A 17474-nucleotide genomic window follows, 5' to 3' on the forward strand; every position below is an offset into this window, starting at 1 on the left:
TCCCGCTTGCCATTCCTGGATTCACCCTCTCCAGGTCTGCTTTTCCACCCTACGACTCATGCTCTCCCTTGTGGAATGGGCTCCCCATTCTATCTCGGGGTTAGGAACTTGGCTCCACTCTTCTAAGCACGCCTTTCGGTGTGTGGCATGGCAGAGCCAGCACCCTTGGCCAGACAGGGGAGCACCCGGGCCTCTTCTGGCAGAGTTTCTGCTCCACGTAATCCCCTAGCCTTGGGGCTGCTGCGTCCCCGCCGCGCTGCCGCTGCTGTGCTGTGCTGCCTGCTTGCCGCGAGCTGGCTTGGGGTTACTACAGTTCAAATGTATCTGAGAAAAGCAGGCGGGGTGGTGGGGAGTGGTGGAGGGGGGGTGGGGCGGGGGATGGGGCCTTTACAGTGGGAAGGCATCAAAGATTAATGGATGGCTTTGCATCGCTGTCTGCAGTAAACAGGAAACTAGTCTGAAAGGAAAGGAGGGGACTGTGTGTGTCTTTATTTTATAAAATACCGAGTGTGCAGTTCTGTGAATCTTGAACCAGGCCCAAAAGGATGAGCTGTTGGTGCTGCAGTCGTGACCCAGGCTGAGCGTCCAATGGCAGAGGTTTTCCTTTCCTCTGTCAGTCCCTTATGTTGGACGATGGCCCTTATCGATGTGGTTTCGGAGATGATGTGGAATCACAGGATTGCTAGTAGTTTCTGTGGAAACCAAGTACATACAAAGTTAGCTAGCAACACAGTGGGAGTGGGGAGGACTAGCTATATTTAAAACGTGTGCCAACACTTATGTAAGGAAGTTCTTTCTCTTTCCTGGTTTCTCCTTTCTGGGCGGAGTTACGTCGGATTTTAGGGTCTAGCCTCGCCCTCTCACTTTTTTACTTTTTTAAGTCTTAGCATCCCAACAGATGGACAGCCTCCCTCCCCCGATCTGCTTGCCATCAGTTTTAGTTGATTTAGAATTTTTCTTTAATTGCCGAGGGTAAGAAAAGAAGGTTAAAAGATGATTTTGTTTACCGTCTTTCAGGTGAACAAAGAGGTGTAACTTTCAGCCCTAGATTATCTATATTATCAATTTAAATCATCAGTAATTAAATTGAGTCATGTATTATTCTAATTTTTGCTTTGTCTTTTTTTAAAAGGGAGTTAAGGAGTTGTAGGAGTCCTTTATTTTACTTGTTTGTAATAGCACACTTATTTTTTTCAGTTTAAGATAGTTTTTCAGCAGAGCTGAGCCATTACATTTTTTTTTATTATTAAGGATGCTTTATTTGATTTCTTCCAATTCAAAACTAAATATGGTAGATTTAGGAAAATGTAGAATGAGGACCCTGTGTTTCCAGACCCACAAATTCAATGATAAACTATGCACATTATTCAAGATTGCTGTTGCTGTTTCCAAGCCTTGGAAAGGCATGTCCTAAAACTGCTAGGGTTTGGCTTCTGGTGAGCATTTATTGAACCATCCTTTCTGTTTCTGGGAAGAAGATTTTTCATTTTTTAGCTGCTGTGCTGTATGAAGTAGGTTTGAGGCATCTTTAGTTTTTTATGTTTAAAGAAACATGATGGAAAATTCATTTCCAGTTCTTTGCATATCTCAAGGAAGTTTTTCAATCTTGTAGGAAAGATCAGAAGATAGTGTAGAAAGTTTATATATTTGGATTTGGGTTTGTCAAACCTTCTGGTTTTGGTGTTCCTGTTTTAAGAGAATCATGAGCTCCAATTTTATAAATGCTCATTAGTCCTGTTTGACACTAGACCTGGGAAAATATATTCGGTTTGAACAAATCATTAAGGATATATAATTTCTATTATTTAATGTCTCTGTGTGAGCAAGTGTGCATACCTCTTCGGTATGGAGGTCAGAGAACTACTTAAGAGTTCTTGCCTTCAGCCATGTGGGTCCTAGGGACTGAACTGAGGTCCTCAGGCTTGTTTGAAAATGACTGAAGTACTGAGTCATCTTGCTGGCCCAGAAGGCTGCGGTTTTGCTTCATGTTCTTATAATGTAGCAGTTTGGAAGGTATAAGTAATCTCAAGCTTCTACAAACATAGCAGATACCTCTGAATTGTGTCTAGATGTTGGGTTAGTGCTGTGTTTCTCAACCTGTGAGGTGCGGTCCTTTTGGCAACCCTCTATCTCCAAAAATACTTCCATTATGATTCATAACAGTAACAAAATTACAGTTAGGAAGTAGCAACAAAAATAATTTTATGGTTGGGGTCACCACAGCATGAGGAGCTGTTTTAAAGGATCACAGCATTAGGAAGGTTGAAAACTGGTTTAGTGCAGGGGGCTAGACTATAGAGTGTTGATTTTTATTTGTGATGGTTCCTACCTGTTCTTATGTATGTCTACTTCAGAAAGGTTCAGAGTTACGAACTTCTGAGAGATGGGGTTGCTATTAACGTGTTTCTCCCATGTATTACTTTTTTTTTTTTTTGACAGGGTTTCTCTGTGTGGCCTTGGCTGTCCTGGAACTTGCTTTGTAGATCAGGCTGGCCTACAACTCACAGAGATCCCCCTGCGTCTGCCTCCTGAGTGCTCCCATGTACTTCTATGGGCAGCTTACTAATAACTTACAACGGGTCCAGGAATGAAGGAAACATTAAATAAGTAATGCGTTTGTTCTTATATGGGCTAACTTTATCTACTCCAGTTTTTTTAGAAGGATGTTTAGCTCTTGAGATAATCGTGCTGGTCTTTGTTTCTAGGATGTTCTTCTAAACTGATAGCTTTAGAGACCCAAGGTTTGTTTTTGTTTGTTTGCTTTGGTTTTGTTTGTTTGTTTTGGGTTTTGTTTGTGTTATGTTTGTGAGATAACTCTTGAGATAATTGTGCTGATCTTTGTTTCTTGGATATTCTTCTAAACTGATAGCTTTAGAGACCCAAGGTTTGTTTTTGTTTGTTTCCTTTTGCTTTGGTTTTGTTTGTTTTGGGTTTTGTTTGTGTGTTATATTTGTGAGATAGGAGATATAGGAGGGAATTTCCAGGGAACAAGGACCTTTCTGTTAATGGATTTCTTTTGTTAGGTGATCCCTATAAGGATTAAGCGGCACTTTTTTTTTCTTTCTGTCCACATTCAGATCTAGATTTCCACAACAGGAGTATGTGCGTAATTTTTCTCTTTTATAGTTATAATAAATGGGAAATATGATCAATTTAAAAGTAACAAACACAGAGGAAGGCACCAAATTAGATGAATACTGACCATAAATATCAACTCAGTAATGCCCACTTCTGTTTGTTACACAAATGGCAGTAGTGATTTACATTGGATTCTAGAATACGCAGAAACAGTCTTTTTCCAGTATATTGTTAAGGCTGCGGTTATATAGTGCTTCTTCCCTTTCTCTCTAGGGTATAGGACATCCCTTAGATACCCAAACCTGCATGAGCTCAGGTCCCTTACTTAAACAGCATATAGCTTGAGAACATCCTCCTGTATGCTTTTATTAAATTATATTCATTTTTATCCGGGGAGTGGTCTTGGAGTGGGTCCTAGGACGACTTGTTTCATCATGTAGTTTCCAGGGATCAAGCTCAGGCTGTAAGACTTTGCAGCAAGCACTCCGTACTTGCTGAGTAGACTCAATTGCACCCACGCCATGCTCAAACCATCCCTAGAGTACTTAATACAATGTATGAGCTAAGTAGGTAGTTTTTATATTCCTTAGGGAACAGTGATGAGAAAACCATATTCAGAACAACCATTTCAATGTTTTCGAGCTGAGATTATTGACTGCACAGATGCAGAACCTCTGGATACGCAGGGTTGACTGTAGTAGCGGTCAGTGCTTCTCAACCTGTGGGTCTCGGCCCCTTTGGATATGACATCCTGCTTATCAGGTGTTCATATTATGATTCATAGCAAAATTACAGTTACGAAGTAGCAATGAAATAATTTTATGGTTGGGGGTTCACCACAAGGTGAGGAACTGTATTAAAGGGTTGCAGCATTAGGAAGATTGAGAACTACTGCCTTTATTGAATTTCTCAACAGTGTGGTTTGCAGTTATGGCTGGCTAAAGAGTTTTTATTTTTCATGATAGTTTTCTTCCTAGGCCAGAGTTACTTTGTTGAGCCTCACAGTGTATTTTTTTCGTATAGGAAAACAATTAAAAGCTCTTACTTATTTAAAGTCATTAGAATTACAGTTTATCAATTAAGCAATGGTAATATTATTGGCAGCATGGCTGCATATGTGACAACATTTCCATTATGGGAATGATTGACATAGGGTCAGTAGAAACCTGTGAATGATGTGCTAAGCCTAGTTCTTTGGAGTTCACAGTGTCAGAGCTAAGGAATTCGCAGCCATTTCCGAGGACGATGGGAACACTGACAAATTCTTGACTGTAGCACAGCAATCTGTCACGATAATCTCCTTCAAAAATAAATGTCTTCTTTTCTCCTGTAATGTCTGAAATTACTGCCAAAGCTAGGAATGCATTTAGCTTTCTCAGCAAAATTCTTAAAAGGATATCGTCAGAGCCAAGAGTCCAGAATTCTCCTTACTCTCAAAGCTGTCCTTCACCTACTTGCGTTTGCCTTGTGCACATTCCTTGGATTAACTTGTAGCTGTTTCATCAAATTGTCTTTCTGAGATCCTGATAACTGCTTTTTGGTTCCTTTCCCCCCTTTTCTTTCCATTCTGTCTGTGCTTGTCACTGTATAAGCAAAGACCATAAGACCTAGTGCCTGGCATCTCCCAAGGCCATGCAGTCTGCTGCCACTCACGCAGTGAGCCTCATTTTCCATCTCTGAAGAGCGACTAGGAGCAAGTTGTGCCTCTTTGTGTCTTCCCGGAAAATTCTCTGCCTTGTGTGTTCCGTATTCAGCTGGGACTGTTCCGTGGTATACAGACTTGCTTCACAGGTGCAAGGCCATGGGTTTGGTCTCTAGCACTGTAAAAAGGAACAAAAGCAATACTTAGTTCTTCTGTTTTGATTATGAACCGTTAGGGATAAGGACGAATGTAAGATGAAGAGAACTAAACCCGCCATGCTTTCATTAGTACTTTAGTCTTCTACTCATTTAGGGAATATTTTTAACATTTCCCCTCCTCTTGGAGAGGTAAGTCTGTCTCAGACAGCTACATAGGGACGGTATTTTCTTCAAATTGGAGCATTGTCACGGTGGTATTTTGTTGCTAAGTTAGGAGATATGAAGTAGTGGCTTCTTTAAGTTTTGAAGTATGAACCTTTAGTCTGAATCATGTTGGGGCATATCTGAAAGTGAGAGTATTTTGATGTAATGTAAATACGGGAACGGTAGAGATGTTTGCAGGACAACCCTTTAGGTTTTTGGGAGGCTCTCCAAAGATGGTCTGTGTTGACTTTTCTTCTCACCTTTAGGTCTCCTCCAGAAAACAATCAAAAAAAAAACCATGGCTGCAAAGGAGAAACTGGAGGCAGTGTTGAACGTGGCCTTGAGGGTGCCGAGCATCATGCTGCTGGATGTCCTCTACAGATGGGACGTCAGCTCCTTTTTCCAGCAGATCCAAAGAAGTAGCCTCAGTAACAACCCTCTTTTCCAGTATAAGTATTTGGCTCTTAATATGCATTATGTAGGTAAGTGTCTGCATGCATTTTCTGCCTGTATGATGAGTTTGTTTCCATTTATATTTTAAAAATCATTTCTTCTGATTATACTATATGATTTCCCCCTTTTCTCCTTCCTCCCTCCAAATCCTCCCTGTACTCCTCCTTGTTCTCTTTCATATTCATAGCATTTTTTTCATTAAATCCATTTTTTAATTTGGATAAAATGAGCCTCCAGTACAGGGAGTTGACTGTATTAATGGATGTGTCTGCCAGTTTTGTTGATAGTTTTGTTATACAATGATATAGGAATTACTAGAACCCGAGAGAGTAGGATTTATTTTCCTGGAATAAAATTGAAAGGCACGGGTAAATATTTTTTGCTTTTAATATGATGAAGTGTAAATAATGAGAGATATTTTGCCTGAAATTTAGCCTCTTCTAGCTTGGAGTTAAGTAGCAATTGCCAAAGTGAACTTTATAAAATGCAGTATTTCTTCTTATTAAAAATTTTGTTCTTTTATATGTATATGAGTGTTTGCCTGCATGTAAATGTAACACATTCATGCAGTTCCTACAAAGACCAGAAGAGGGCGTGAGTCCCTTGGAACTGGAATAGCAGATGATTATAAGCCGCCAGATAGGTGCTGGGAGCCAAACCACTGTCTTTAGAAAAGGAGACAGTTCTCTTAACTGCTGAGCCATCTCCAGCTTTCTTAATATTCTTGAGTCAAAGTAAACCATTAATACCATTTGCAAATGTAACACTCCTTTCAACTAAATGAAATTTTATAGTGTAATATTTTCTTTGAAAAAGACAATCCTAGAATTAGACTTAGTATGCTTTGAGGTTAAGAAAGTCAAGATACTGAGGTGTGGAGCCAGGTGTTGGTGGCACATGCCTTTAATCCCAGCACTCGTGAGGCAGAGGTAGGTGGATCTCTGTGAATTTGAGGCCAGCCTGGTCTACAGAGTGAGTGCCAGGACAGGCTCCAAAGCAATACAGAGAAACCCTGTCTTGAAAAACAAAAAACAAAAAAAAAAAAAAAAAAAAAAAAAAACCCCAAAACATACTGATGCATGAAACAAAATTTACTCAAATTAACTTTTAGGTTAGCAAATGACATGCTTTTGTTGTCTGGCTCCAAGCACTTACTATACTTAAAAACAATTTTGTCATTATATTTGTAAAGCTAAAAAGTATATCTTTGATAAAATTGTGAACAGTTGTCCTGTCTTTATGACATTTTATCTGTAGAAGGGTTTTCTGAGCTCTAACACTTAGCGCTCTTAGAAGCCTATAAGAGGGTACCAGGTCTGTCATTGTGGGAGGGATGGAGGCAGGGTAGAAAGTTACACTACACAGCATGCGATTTGGTGAGCTCATCTCTCCTGTGTGACACTATCCTGGGAAAATGTGTGACACCAGGTGCTTCCTTTATGTTGCATACACTGGAATGCTCAGCCTTAGCCTCTCTGTGTTAACTGGTTTATGGAAAGTGGTTGCAGTCAGCTGCTGAACACAGACTAGGCTTAGATTTTTTTTTTTAGCTTAATCTGATAAGTATTTCACACTGTGGGTTTTAAAGTGTACTTTTATCATATTATTTCTAAAAAGTTTGGAAGTTATCATAAAACAGTTGAGTTGCCTAATGAATAGAAGCATTAATTTTAGAAACTGAATAGGTTTTGATACAATTCAATTGAAATCAACTCTACCTTATAACTTTAGCAACTCAGTTGAACTTTTTTTCTTTCTTTTTTTTGATTTGTCAAGACAGAGTTACTCTGTCCTGGAACTTGTCTTGTAGATCAGGCTGGCCTTGAACTAACAAAAATCTGCTTGCCTTTGCCTCCTGAGTACTGAGATTACAGGTGTACACCCCTGCCGCCTGACTTAGTTGAGCTTCTTAAATATAGTGATTAGGTAGGTCTACTGTAGGGTGAGCACAATGATAGTGTGAACTGGTATTTTGTTGTTTGGTTGTGTGTGTGTGAGGGGGGTCTGTCAGATTATTATGTAATCTAATGCTTTGGTTTACAGAATTTACTCCTCGATTCATTGTAAAAATTCTCGTGTCAAAGTATTGCATTTATGTTCAGAAGTCAGAACATTAAAAGTGTATGCCAAAGTGTTTCACTGCATCTGTTCTTCATTACAGCCCTCTGAGATCCTTAGAGTAGCTATTATTCCCTGCTGTAGAAATCTAGGTATTGTCTGTGGGTGAATATGAATTCCTTTTTCTCTGTTTAGATGTAGCATAGTGGACCTGGCTCTGAAGCCTTGGCCTTTACTTGTTTATGTGGAAGCACCACAGCTGTGCTCAGGAGCTCACTTTTAGTTTTTGGTTGAGATGTGGTTATACTATGTAGTCTAGGCTATCCCCAGCTGCACTGGCAAAGCTGCCAGATCCCAAATGATCTCTTTACAGCTGTCTATCATATCTAGGAATATAAAGTTTTATGATTTTTGTTTTTTAAATGTTGGCACATTCTCTAGACTGCCAGATTGTAAGACTCTATAAGCGTTAGGATTTTTACTTATTTATTTATTTATTTTGTTATTTCACTCTTAAGAGTTTGGAGCCAGGTATGATGGTACATGCCCGGAATCCATATACTATACTTGGTGAGCTAATGAGGGAGGAGCCCACGTTTGATGCCAGCCCCTCTCCCCATCTCAGAAAAAACTGAGAGAGAGGGGAAATAAAAAGAGTTGTGTTGAGTTTTGTTTTATTAATTTTGTGGAGTCATTATTACGTTGAACTCTTTGCTCTATTTGGAATTTATCTGCATATGCAGGTCACAGTGGGTTGTTGAATAATTTCTCCTAGACAGCTTTGATGCCAATGTTATTAATTTAGCTCGTCTTTTCCTCGATGAATTTTTGTGTATACTCGGTCCATTCCAGCATCACCCTGTTCTTTTAGTCTTGTGTGCTTGTTTCCTGTTAGCACACTGTCTTTTATTTATTGAGGGCTTAGATCATATATTATTGCCAAAGGTGGTTAATTCCTTCCTTCTTAGTGCTTTTATTATTAGTTTCCTCCCCCTCCCTCCCTCTGAATCAGGCAGGGTCTTGATGTATAGAGGTAGCTACTTGGTACGTAGCCCAGGTTGGCCTTGACCTCAGCTTTATAGGCTTGCACCACCATGCTCAGACTTCAGCCTCCTTCATGTTGATGTTGCTCAGAATCTGTGTCCATTTTCATCTTTGGTTGTTTGGGTGATCTCTCATGGTTTTGACTGCCAGCCTGTATCAATTGTCCACGGCCTTTGTCTCCTTTGTGTGGATTTAGTGTTCTTCCTCTGTGAGCCCTGCCTTGTGAAGGTCAGATCTCTAGTCCTGAGTGCCTTTCTGGTCACACGGAGCATCTGTTGTCTCTGTATTCTAGCTGGTACTTAATTTTCAGGGAAAGCATCCCTAACCGCCTGACAGATGTCTTCACTTGAACAGCCTGGACAGTACTTTGCCACCAGTCACTGCACTCAGCACCTTGACCTCATGGCAGACTTCTGCTTCCTCTTGTGTTTACTGTTTCATTAGCAGAACCATCTCCTTGATTACCCAAGCTAGAGAGTTCACATCCACTTCCACTTCCTTGTTTTCAACCACTCATGTGGAGAGCAATGCTTAGATCTGTTTAAATATGTATCTCACGCTTTACTGCCAACTCAATACTCCAAGCTGCTGCCTTGATCAGGCCCCCAGTTCTTCCCCAGCCCTACCATCTCTAATAACAGGAATCAATAGGCTCATCAGTAACTTGTTTTTTAACGTTATGTGTTTAAACCTATTTTATGTATATGAGTATTTTGTCTGCAAGTATATGTGTGTGCCCCAAGCATGCCTATGGAGGCCAGAAGAGGGCATCTAATCTCCTGGCATTGAAATTACAGACAGTTGTGTGCTGAGCCACCTCTCCAACCCCAATCAGAAATCGTTTTAAAATGCTGCCAGTTTACAAATTATTGTTGCCTTAGCTTTGTCATTAACGACCTTAGTTGATTGGTTAATTTCACAAAGCGAATTACACGTTCGCTCAAAACCAAGTTGTAAGTTGAGTGGCTGGAGTTCCCAGATTGGAAGAGTTTGCAGTTTGTAACTGTTGGTTATGTGAGCACATAAATGGGCTCTATTTCAAGCTTCCTGTGATTGAATGTCCTTTTGGAATAAAAATTGGATTTGTTGTTGCTTTTGTGGTTTTGTTTGTTTCCATACACTGGAGGACTTTGGCAATTATTTGTGGGTATTGTATCTGGAAAGGGATATCAGTGTTCAAAGCAAGAGTGGCTGCTTTGGGCCAGATTATTTCCAGCTCCACAGGGAGAAGAACAGTTGTTTAGGGACTACCATCCCAGCATTCACTGGGGAGAGGTCAAGAGATCCATGTCTCAGATTAAAAGTATGACAGCATAGCAAGGGTTCGGTATCGGTGCTGGCATCAGCAAATCATAGCTGGCTTCTGAGTTATAAAGTAGAAAGCTAGAAATGGTTTTATAGCAGAAAAAGGGTTAAATAGATGATTAAAAAAAAAAGCATTGGTTACAGATAGAATGAAAAGTTAATCAACAAGGGAAAATTTGAGGCAGACTCTTTCGAACCGCCAGCCCCCAAATCATGACACAGAGATTTATTAATTATGAAAGCTTGGCCTTAGCTTAGGCTTGCTTCTAACTACCTCTTATAACTTAATTTAACCCATTTCTATTAACCTACATGCTATCACGTGGTTCATGGCTTTTACCTCTCTTGTATGTCCTGCTTCTTCTGCATCCGGCTGGCAATTCAGCCTTTCTTCTTCCCCAGACCTCTTTGCTCCCAGAAGTCCCACCTACCCTCTTCCTGCCTAGCTATTAGCCATGCAGCTCTTTTTTTTTTTTTTTTTTTAAACTTATTAAATAATTTTATTATTTCCTCCTTCATACTGCTAATAGTAGCCCAGGTTTAAGCATGCTAGAAAATTTGAAGAAATAAAACAACTTTTGGTTTACATAAAGCATATATAAAAATATCTATTCAGAAAACAAATATCTGATAATTTCACTGATCACCCATCTTTGAGAGTGCCAAAAAACAAAAGCTCATCATGCTATAATAAAATACCTTCCAATTGAATGAGGAGGCAAGACAGTTTTGTTAAAGTTTTGTTCATTTGGCATTTTAGGGAACTGATCTGTGCTGATGAAATTTAAGTCAAAGTTATGGTCAGATAATATGAATGAAAATGTGCAGCTTCTTAAAGGCATTCTTCAAACAAAACCTGCTTTGTGCTTTTAAAACCAATCATAGTGACACATCTTCATACAGTGTAAAGGAATATTCTGTAACAGAAATTGCTGTGAAGAGAAACATTAAGGGTTTTCCCCTCAGGATGGGGAGGAGCCTTTGAATGTGCTTTGAGGACCTTTGTTAGATAGGTGGACTGTTGGAGGGGAGGATGAGGACCTTTGTTAGATAGGTGGACTGTTGGAGGGGAGGATGAGGACCTTTGTTAGATAGGTGGAAAGTTGGATGGGGGGATGAGGACCTTTGTTAGGTGGAATGTTGGATAGAGAGATGAGGACCTTTGTTAGATAGGTGGACTGTTAGATGGGAGGATGAGGACCTTTGTTAGGTGGATTGCTGGATGGGAAGATGAGGACCTTTGTTAGGTGGAATGTTGGATGGGGGGATGTGGACCTTTGTAAGGTAAAATGTTGGATGGGAAGATGAGGACCTTTGTTAGATGGATTGTAGGATGGGAGGATGTGGACCTTTGTTAGATAGGTGGAATGTTGGATGGGAGGATGAGGACCTTTGTTAGATAGGTGGAATGTTGGATGGGAGGATGAGGACCTTTGTTAGATAGGTGGAAAGTTGGATGGGGGGATGAGGACCTTTGTTAGATAGGTGGAATGTTGGATGGGGGGATGAGGACCTTTGTTAGATAGGTGGAATGTTGGATGGGGGGATGAGGACCTTTGTTAGATGGATTGTAGGATGGGAGGATGTGGACCTTTGTTAGATAGGTGGAATGTTGGATGGGCAGATGTTTGAGAGATGGGGACTTCTGAGGATAGAGAAGTCTGAAGGGGCAGCTCCTAGGTGTTCAGAAAATTAATGAGAGAATTGATGTAAAACAGGGAAGGAGGCATTGAGAAAGGGGGTGACAAGAAGACTCAGGGTTCCTTTGTGTGTGCTGCATCTAATCATAACAGAAAGATAAAACAAAAAGTGACAAATGCTATTTCCAGTTTTGAAAATCCATAGTGACATTTTTGAACTGAATGAACCTTGCTAGTGAAATTAAAAAGAAAACCTCCATTTGTTGGTAGCTACTTGGGAAATAATTTATTTCAGCTTGTCTCTAGTATAACTAACTGGGAGACGAAAGTGCAATCATTTGTATTCATGTCTTTGCTACAGGTTACATCTTAAGTGTCGTGCTACTCACTTTGCCCAGGCAGCATCTGGTTCAGCTTTATTTATATTTTTTGACTGCCCTGCTCCTCTATGCTGGACATCAGATATCCAGGTAAGGCTGTGACCCCAGTTTTGGAATGTGGGATTGAGTTGAAAGTTGTTTTTTCTGTTTTTAAATGTCAACACAGTGTTTTTCATGAGTACTGATACAAAGCTATGGCTTAAGTAGGTTACTAGTCAAGACCTGCTAAAGGAACAGAGCTGATAGAATGAAGTTTTGTACTAAAGGTGATTTATTAGATTGGCTTACACAGGATACAGCAGAGGTAGTCCAGCAATGGCTGCTGGTTTTCAGTCTACATGCAAAGCCCAAAGAAGTTGGCTCTAATATCTGTGGAGGATGCTGCAGCAGCAGGATAGATGGATTTATGAGCATGAGGGGAGTGGGTAAAAAGCAACATTTCTTCTTCCGGATCCTTGTGTCTGTGCTTGCAGAAGGTATTGCCCACTTTTAGGGTGGCTCTTTCCACTCAAATACTCTGATCAAGAAAGCAGTGGACAGCCAAGATAGCCATCAGAGTGGGTTTCAAAACAGGATTTTTTTGTTAGTTGTTTTTTATATTGATAATATCATTCAAGATTAATAACTGAATTTATGTTGAGAGTCTGGTTTTGAAAAAGAAAAAGCTAATAGCAACAGGAAACAGGCATTACAGTTACATTTAAAGTTGAGCTTCTCTGTATTACCCAAGAAGAGAATTTATGCAGACACACAAAGAAACAGCTCAACTCTCCCAGTCTTAGCCAGACCTGTCTTCATTTTGCAGACACCAACTTAAAATAAGAATCAACATTTAGTTGCAGAAGTGTAGATGGTGAGCCCATCAGTTACTTGGTGGGACTGATTGTCTTTGAGACTAAAAGGTTAAAGCTGAAATCCACTATAATATATGAGCTTCCTGCCTTTGGGATAAAATTGTTAAAATGTAGTTAAACCTGAAGTATATTTTGAGGTATAATTTCTTTTGAAACTTACGTTTCACAATTTCTGGTTTGACATGTACTTACTGCAATGAAATACACTCTGAATTCTAAGATTTGGCAGTGGCCTTGCGTGTAGTAGAGGTCCTACACATTTTAATGTAGGCTTGACATTAAATCTAGATGTCTCATGCTACATTGCTAAAACTGAATTGATTTTTTTTAATAAATAATAAAATTTATAATTTTTATGGTTATAAAATTGCAGCATTCACGGTAGATATTTTATGGAAATGCAGAAACTTTAAGGCAGTGACAATTAGAAATTACGTAGCCCTGGTAATGCCTCTGATCCCTCGTGTTGGATGCAACATCTTCACCCTCCTCAATAGTAGATCTACTGCTCAGATCCCCCAGGTTATTCCTTCAACGCCCCTTTTCAAGTTGTCTTCCCTGTCCCTCTTTAGTTGACAGGGTGGTATCTGGAGGGTTTGCACACAGTCTGTCACTCTTACTGCCCTGTGATGTCAAATCATACAATGTGGAACTTAAACTCACTCTGGTCCCAACTTTCTTAGAATCCTCAGTGTTCAAATCAAGCTTGGTTCCTCAAGTGGAGACAGTCACCTTGGTCACTTTGTGTCCTGTATCATGTCCCAGTCATTCTGTGGAAACAGCTTCCAGTAATTTTGTGTTGCAGAGAGAGCAACATGATGACCTCACACAGCACTGTCAGCCTCAAGCTATACCCTGTCCCGTGGCATACATTGGTTCATGCTCAGGGTGGAGATACTTCATTACTCATTCTAAACAATAAAATACTAAGCAAAGCATTTTAATAAACAAAAGCACCATCCATGGAATATGCTATCTATTTAGAACCAGTGCTCTGGAGCCACCATTTCAGTATACAGATGAGTGCCTTGACACCTGGGAGCATCTAAGTTCATTCTTAGATGGATGGTTGGGTGGGTAGATGGGTAGATACATTTAAATTGCAGGTTACTTAATTGCAGCTGGTGTGCCACCAAAAAGATAAGCCTTAGTTTCCACACCTAAAGAAATGGTGATGACAATCTTAAGGAACTTGATAAGAGTCAAATGAGGCATCTGAATTTCTTAGCACAGTTCTGGCAGACAGTAAAGGCTCACTAATGTTCAAGATGTGTCATGGTTGTGTGTGTGTGTGTGTTACTTTTAAATGGTAGAGCATTCTATGATACATTCTGGCCTTTTAGGGAGGGCAGTCAAGAAGATTGCAAAATTAAAGATAGAGCTATCAAAACTGTTGTTTTTATTACAGTCATAATCCTGGGTGAAAATCATGACCATTTGCACATGATTTAATGGTGTAGTAATGGCCCAAGACATGTAATTTTATTTTTATCTTCAGTATTACCAGTTCACCCATTTCTAAATGGGGCTAAATCCTGTTATGTAAGGAAAATGGGGAGGGGGGTGGGCAGAACAGATTTAAGGGTACAAAGAAAAAAGCCCTTTTGATAGTTTTAAGGATTTTTTAAAAAAATGTTTAATGTTTGTTTTAATCATTACAAAGTTAAAACATACCAAATACTAAAATGAATTTTGAACATTTTATAATTGGCAAGAACAGTTTATCTTCCCGAGTCTCTTGGGGACCTGCAGATGGAATCTTGGGCAGGCGGACCTCAGGGCGTGGTAGTCCAGACTTGACTTGGAAAGAGAGCTGTAGTAGGGTCAAGTTTGTCATCTCAGAGAGTAAGCTGCTGTGGCAAGCTAATGCTTTGAAGAAACAGACAATACCTGTCTTAGAGGTTTTTTTGTTGTTTTGTTTTTAGATGTTGAATGACTTTGAAGATAGGACATTCTAGTGTTTTCCATCAGTGTAATTCACTGTTTCTTTCTCATAAAAGGTTAGCAAAGATGTGCTGCCCTTGAATTATCTGTGACATGCCTCATTTAACAAATACTGATGTTTGACCATAACTGTATTTTAAGATACACGTCTCTACTTTAAAAATAGAGGCACATTAAAATTACAGGTCACTTAATCCATTACTTTCCAATATTATAATGTTAGCTTAATAGCCAAATTTAAAAAATAGTTTTACATTTGGTTCACCTGTGGCTTCACACAGGCTCACACATCCCTTTAGAGTCTGCAGCTCAGTTCAGTGGTTCTTGATGCTTTGGCAGAATTGTGCAAACTATGGCCACAATGGATGTTAGACTTTTCCTGTCCCACTAAGAGATCTTGGTATACATCATTTCCCACAAGCCGTCCCCCCACCCCCGCACCTTCATCCCTAGGTTGCCATCAGCTTTATTATATGTACACACTCTTTCTCATGTGTGTGTATGTGTACATGTGTAAGCAGAGGCCAAGGCACTAGGTATCCCAGTCTCAGCTAGGTTGGCTGACTGGTGAGCTGGGAACAGCTCATCTCTACTGTTCAATGCTAGGATTACAGGACATTCATGGCCATGACTTCATTTTTATGTGGGTGCTAGAGATTCCATTTCTGATCCCCAGGCTTTCACTGCAAGTGATCTTATCTCCCTAGCCCTTACTTTGTCTCTTTTGATTCACTTATCCTGAACTGTGTAAGTTTGGTCTTTGGAGCCAAGTGTTCTTTGATTTAGCAAGTTGATTCATATTGCAGTGTTTTGGCACCTTCCTTTCCTCCTCCTTGCCTCCCTCCCTCCCTCCCCTCCCTCCCTCCCTCCCTCCCTCCCTCCCTCCCTCCCTCTCTTCTTTCCTCCCTCCTTTTTCTTTTTTTAAATGGGAGAGGCAATGGTGTGCATCTAACCCAAGACTTTGGATGTAGCCTTTACCAATGAGCTGTACCCCAGTTCTGTCCTGTAATATTCCACTGTGTAGCTTTAGTGCAGTTTATTACCTGTCACCCACCCACCCATGACCATTAGGTCATTTCTCCTTTGGGGCTATTATACTATGAACATCTGTGTGTTGGTTCTTATGTGGACATACATGTTTATTTCTCTTGGGCACATACCTTGGAGTAGGATTGCTACAGTGTACAGTCTCCCAGTTGAGCCTTTTGGAGAACCGAGGGGCTTGTTTTATCAAGCGACTGCATTATCTTGCATTTCTGACAGCAGCACTTGAGTCTGTTTCTTCACACCCTTGCCAACAAGCACTTTATTATGGAGCCTCCACCATTCGTGTGAGGTGATAGTTCTTTGGATTTTCATTTCTCTCCTGGCTAATGATATTGAGCATCTTTTCATTTGCCACTTATAAATCTTATCTGGAAAATTGTTTACTCAGATACTTTTGCCAGTTTGATTGGCTTGTCCTTATTGTTACTGAGTTGAGGGAAGTCAGTATATATTCTGTGTTTCCAGCATCTGTACTGGCCTGTCCTTGGGATTCTGATAGGATATGCCCTCAGCTGCAGCCACTAAGAGCATCACCTGTGCATATTCACTATGTTCCCTTTTAAAAAGGGCCCTGCCCACCTTCCATCTTTTCTCTCTTTCTTTTTCAACCTCTTTGTCTGTTCCCTTCTTTCTCTCTCCCCCTCTTTCCTTTCTCCTCTCTCCTGTTGCTCCTGTCTCCAGAGGCCACTCTCTCCCCTGCCTTTCTCCTTTTTTTATGATCCCTTTCCCTAATAAAAAAAAAAAAAAAAAAAAAAAAAAAAACCCTCTGCTTGAACCTTGTCTCATGGCACCTTTCTCTCATGTGCTGCTTTTCTTAAATTTCAACATTCTGGGTACAGGTTCCTTACCAGACAATATAAGACACAGTGTCTGGACTGGAGAGATGGCTCAGCCATTCAAGGCTGAGGCTCCCAACCAGAGGACATGACACAGTGTAGTTTGCTTCTGGGGAGAGTCACTATTTGGGCAATCTCAATGATTAAATTGCTACTTCAGAAACCGGCTGTAGAAGATATTTATCAATATTAATTTTCTAAATTGAAAGTTTTATAAACACTTGAAATCCTGGGTTTCTGTTTTTTTTTAATTATTTATATCATGCTGATGAGTATCTATCTGTGAGTAAAACCTTGTTTGAAATTTGACTGTAGACACAGTTTGTATTACAGAAGAATTAAATATTCAAAACTCCATGACATCACTCAGTGCATTACAAATAATTAAAAATCTTCCTCTGTGTGTGTGTGTGTGTGTGTGTGTGTGTGTGTGTGTGTGTGTGTGTGTGTGTTTGTGTGATGCACCATGGTGTACGTGTACAGGTCAGAGGACAGGTTTGGGAGTTGGTTCTCTCATTCTACCATCTGAATTTGAACTCAAGATTGTCTAGCTTGGTGTCAAGTACCTTTACCCACTAAACTATCTCAGGAATCCTGAGTATCATAAAAAATATTTATTAGTACTATTGTAATTGAACTTGATTTAAAAATTTTAAATATCTTGATTTTAAAAATTGCTGAACTCTGCTTTTCACATGCAATGATGTAGTTAATATATATAGTTATTATATATCCCAGAATGAGTACTACTTTAAAATGGAGACTATCTAGAACTTAAACCATGCATGGTCTTGTTAGCTTGTGTACCTTGTTCACATCTATAATTGTTTT

At 39.9% G+C, this 17474-nt stretch overlaps 1 protein-coding gene across 1 annotated transcript in view; it reads left to right on the top strand.

Annotated features, from left to right (window-relative positions):
* The window catches only part of Rnf145 (ring finger protein 145), a 48854-nt gene that overhangs the window by 771 nt on the left and 30609 nt on the right, over nucleotides 1–17474 (top strand). Inside the window, exons 2-3 of the mRNA XM_027425265.2 lie at nucleotides 5349–5564; nucleotides 11944–12052. Coding sequence (XP_027281066.1) covers nucleotides 5381–5564; nucleotides 11944–12052 — 293 coding nt within the window. The 5' untranslated portion in view covers nucleotides 5349–5380. The remainder of the gene's footprint in view (nucleotides 1–5348; nucleotides 5565–11943; nucleotides 12053–17474) is intronic.

Source organism: Cricetulus griseus, chromosome 7, assembly GCF_003668045.3.
Source record: "Cricetulus griseus strain 17A/GY chromosome 7, alternate assembly CriGri-PICRH-1.0, whole genome shotgun sequence".
Lineage (NCBI taxonomy): Eukaryota > Metazoa > Chordata > Mammalia > Rodentia > Cricetidae > Cricetulus > Cricetulus griseus.